The sequence below is a fragment of the Xenopus laevis genome, chromosome 7L, assembly GCF_017654675.1.
Source record: "Xenopus laevis strain J_2021 chromosome 7L, Xenopus_laevis_v10.1, whole genome shotgun sequence".
NCBI lineage: Eukaryota > Metazoa > Chordata > Amphibia > Anura > Pipidae > Xenopus > Xenopus laevis.
In genome coordinates, this window is record NC_054383.1 from 109,388,311 (window position 1) to 109,392,373 (window position 4,063).

General features: G+C 40.8%; 1 protein-coding gene across 1 annotated transcript; it reads left to right on the forward strand.

Moving 5' to 3' along the window:
• The first annotated feature begins 459 nt into the window (after positions 1-459).
• On the forward strand, positions 460-3,657 carry LOC121395772. The gene is made up of 2 exons (XM_041570055.1): positions 460-1,267; positions 2,516-3,657. Exons 1-2 carry the CDS (start codon positions 1,068-1,070, stop codon positions 3,546-3,548), a joined length of 1,233 nt encoding a protein of 410 aa, XP_041425989.1. The 5' UTR covers positions 460-1,067; the 3' UTR covers positions 3,549-3,657.
• Positions 3,658-4,063: the final 406 nt, after the last annotated feature.

Here is a 4,063-nt window from a genome sequence, read left to right on the forward strand (position 1 = left end):
AACCCCAAGATTTTTGGATTATAGATTCCTATACCTGTATTGTGTTATAAGAAATGTTCAATATACTGTTTACATCAGGGAAACTGCTGGGAGCAGTATTTCAGCAACAGTTTTAGGGAATTTTTCCTGACTTCATAATATTTGCAAACAAGGGAAAGTTGTGCTCATTGCTCACCACTAATTTTTAAAACCATTAGGCGGGGGTGCAATGAGGCTGTGACCACAAAATACATATAGACACATACAAGAGTCCTCTGCACTCAACCCATTATCAATATATTTAAGACAGTCTCTGTCTTAAATATATTGATAATGGGTTGAGTGCAGAGGACTCTTGTATATGTTCATTATATTTGCCCCACACATTGGGGTCCTAGGCTACCTGCCTTTCGCCATGATCCATTTCTTCTCTAATTCTGATCTTGAATAAATGCCAGCCACCTTTTTATTGCCTGGAAGTAGCACCGGGAAAGGAATGCTCACACACAGGAAAAGTAAGAGATATCCCATTTATGGATCCTTCCTTTTTGCTTAGGCTGCATGAATTCAGTTTCCTGTGTTCATCTCCACCCCCTCACATATTACTTCATGAATAAAATGGTGCAATGTCAGGCCTGCATTAAATGGAGAAATGAAACTTACAAACAGTTTCTATTTCTCATGAATGCTGCCCTCTGCACCATACTCTGAGCAATTCTGCTAAAACTGTCAACACCCACAGTACTCAAGGTAAATGGAAACCTAGCAACCAGGCAGCGGCTGAAAAATTCCAAACATGAAAGCTGCTGAACAAGAAGCTAAATAAAAAAAATAGAAAAGAAGAAAAAAATGATGACCAACTGCAAACTTTTACAGACTATCACTATCTACATGATAACAGAAGACAATTTAAAGGCGAGCTGCCTCCCTAATGTACATGGGAAGACTGCTGTAAATGGTAAGACCACTGAAGCCCTCTGCACAGCGACATTGTGTGTAGGTATAAGAATAGGTTAACTGCTGTTGCTTCTATTCTTGTATTTGGCTAATTTAAAGCAATAACTGTTTCCTTTGCAGCCTTCCTGATAATGTATCAACGAGGCTCTCCGTTTGCTCTGAATTTCTATCCACACCAGGAATTGGGATACTATGAATTTGGCCGGGATCTATACACGTTTGTGACGGTGGCATCGTCCCATATCATGCGCACACTCCAAAAGCCCAAAAAGACCCGACCGACCAAACGGAAGGTCAACCATCGGCGATTCCTGCAGAACCAGATATGCAGGTCATTATAAATGTCTATTTTGTTCCTACAAACTGCTGCCCTTTTATAAATTTTTTTCAGACACAATGAACATGCAAGGCATCATTTGCCAAGTGCAATCTCGGTGCAAAATGCTACATATGTCACACTGTGCAGATACCTCTCCCAGAATTCCAGTGTCTTTGAGCACAGTGCTTGGTACAAGCAATATAGTAATATCAGGGGTGTAACTACAGAGGAAGCAGACCCTGTGGCTGCAGGGGGGGCAGGAGGTATAGGGGCCCCATGAGTTTTATATTGGTAAAACAGGACAACCTCTGGATATATTGGGGGTCCCTAAAATTGTTTTGCTGTGGGGAGCAGTAAAATGTAGATACGCCACTGATAATATAGGGGGAGTGTTATCGCCTGTATGTGAGTCTTGCAAGTTGCATATGTAATTTGCCTAAATGCAGTTAATTAACCCTCGATATTCGACCATCGAAGTAAAATCCTTCGACTTCGAATATCGAAGTCGAAGGATTTACTGCAAATACTTTGATCGATTCGAAGGATTTTAATCCATCGATCGAAGGATTTTCCTTCCATCAGAAAAAGCTTGCAAAACTTATGGGCAAGGTCCCCATAGGCTAACAATGAAGCTCAGTAGGTTTAAAATGGCGAAGTAGGTAGTCGAAGTTTTTTTTAAAGACACAGTACTTCGACTATCGAATGGTCGAATAGTTGAACGATTTTTAGTACGAATCGTTCGATTTGAAGTCAAAGTCGAAGGTCGAAGTAGCCTATTCGATGGTCGAAGTACCCAAAAAAAACTTCGAAATTCAAAGCTTTTTTACTTCGAATCCTTCACTCGAGCCTAGTAAATGTGCCCCTAAAAGTTAATTCAAAGGTGAACAACCCCTTTAAAACTATTGATCAGCTTTCTTTGGGTAATTGGATGAGAAGAGATGAGATGGAGCATGTGTGTATTGAAATTCTCAACCAAGAATCATTACCTTCCTTAAATCCATATAGTAAAGAAGTAGGATGGCACACACTATTGCAAACAACTGTTTGAGATCCAAATAAAACACTTATGTTTAAGCACGTTTGCAATAGTGTGTGCCATCCTACTTCTTTACTATATGGAACAAGGGAACCAAGTCAAGCAGCAAGGTTTCTGGATAGAGCACCACCAACATACAGCCATAGTTCTTAAAACTATTGTATGCTACCTTCCTTAAATCAGCTTTTTAAAAAATATTTTATATGTGTGTTGTTTTTCAATAGGAAATATGCTGTCATAGAAGCAGCCACACAGCAACTAGCTGCTACCATCTTATCCCAGGAGGCTGAAACAGAAGATCAGAAGCGATTATTTAAGAAAACTGAGAGTCGCTCCTCAGGCAGTGTCAGAACTGCACCTCCTAAGACTTTGGTGAACGATGCATCCGACCCAATACAAAATGAAATAATTCTGCCAGAGAATTCTTCCATGGCAGCAACAGAGGTTCCAGAAGAGAGTAGCTTCTTGGGAGTAGCAGAAGCATACATGGTTCCAGACGGCAGCTCCAGTACAGGAGTAAGCATGGACACGTTTACCTGTGTATCAGACGAGATTGGCACAGTGGAGAATCTTTTCAATGACATTGTAAGGGAAGAAGACATTAGACTGTCTCCATATATGCTACTGCACCCCAGGGACCACGGCTCTGTCTTTCAAGTTCAGAACATAGAAAAGAGACTTGAACCTGAAAGCCCTTTGCAGACCGGATACATGGTCTGTGAGAATAATGTTACCTCCTGGCTTCCAGATGTTCTTGATAGGACAATCCAGCCACTACCTGTGCTGAAAATTGCTCCAAACTCACTGATAAAACATAATATTCCACATAGTTCTTTGTTAGCCAACTGTGCCCATGATTCAGATATTTCCCCCATGGCCTTGCCTGACTCAACTCTGTGCAACACTAGGACCTTACCTTTCAACCCATCAGAAGAAATGCACTTTGTTCAAGAGACTTACAGCCAGAAACATAATGAGTGTGAATACGGTCAATTTTCTCCTTCCAGTTACTCTTGTCTCCAAGCACAAGTAGAGATGGACATGTGGGTGGACTCATTTAGTAACAGTGGCCTGGAAACACCACAGATAGACGGTCATGAAGATGAAGACGTGACCTTCAGTTTGTACTGTCCTTGTGCAATAGAACAGAGACCCCGCAATCTGAGCCAGGCACTGTTCCCACACCCCCAGGAGAATGAGGACAACACAGTCAATTCCTGCGACAGTTGGCAAATTACTAGCAATATTCAACTGTGATCACTGTCATTGGCTCATACTATGATTCCACAATACATGAGCGGCATCAATGCAGTTATAACTTTCTTTAAAGGGGTTAGTCACCATTAAATGAACGTTTAATATGATGTAGAGAGTGATATTCTGAGACAAGGTGCAATTGGGTTTAATTTTTTATTATGCGTGGTTTTTGAGTTATTTAACTTTTTATTCAGCAGCTATCAAGTTTGCTATTTTAACAATGTGGTTGCTAGGGGACAACTTACCCTAGCAACCACGCACTGAGTTTGAAAACATGAAGGGGCACATTTACTAAGCTCGAGTGAAGGATTCGAATGTAAAGAATTTCGAAGTATTTTGTTGGGTATATAGGCTACTACGACCTTCGACTTCGATTCGAACTAAAAATCGTTCGACTATTCGATAGTCGAAGTACTGTCTCTTTAAAAAAAACTTTGACTACATACTTCAGCAGTATAAACCTACCGAGGTACAATGTTAGCCTATGGGGACCTTACCCATCACTTTTCTAAACT

Coding starts and splice junctions, on each gene's coding strand:
- LOC121395772 (XM_041570055.1), top strand. CDS start 1,068: ATGTATCAACGAGGCTCTCCGTTTGCTCTGAATTTCTATCCACACCAG. Junction 1,268..2,515: donor CTGCAGAACCAGATATGCAG/GTCATTATAAAT, acceptor GTTTTTCAATAG/GAAATATGCTGTCATAGAAG.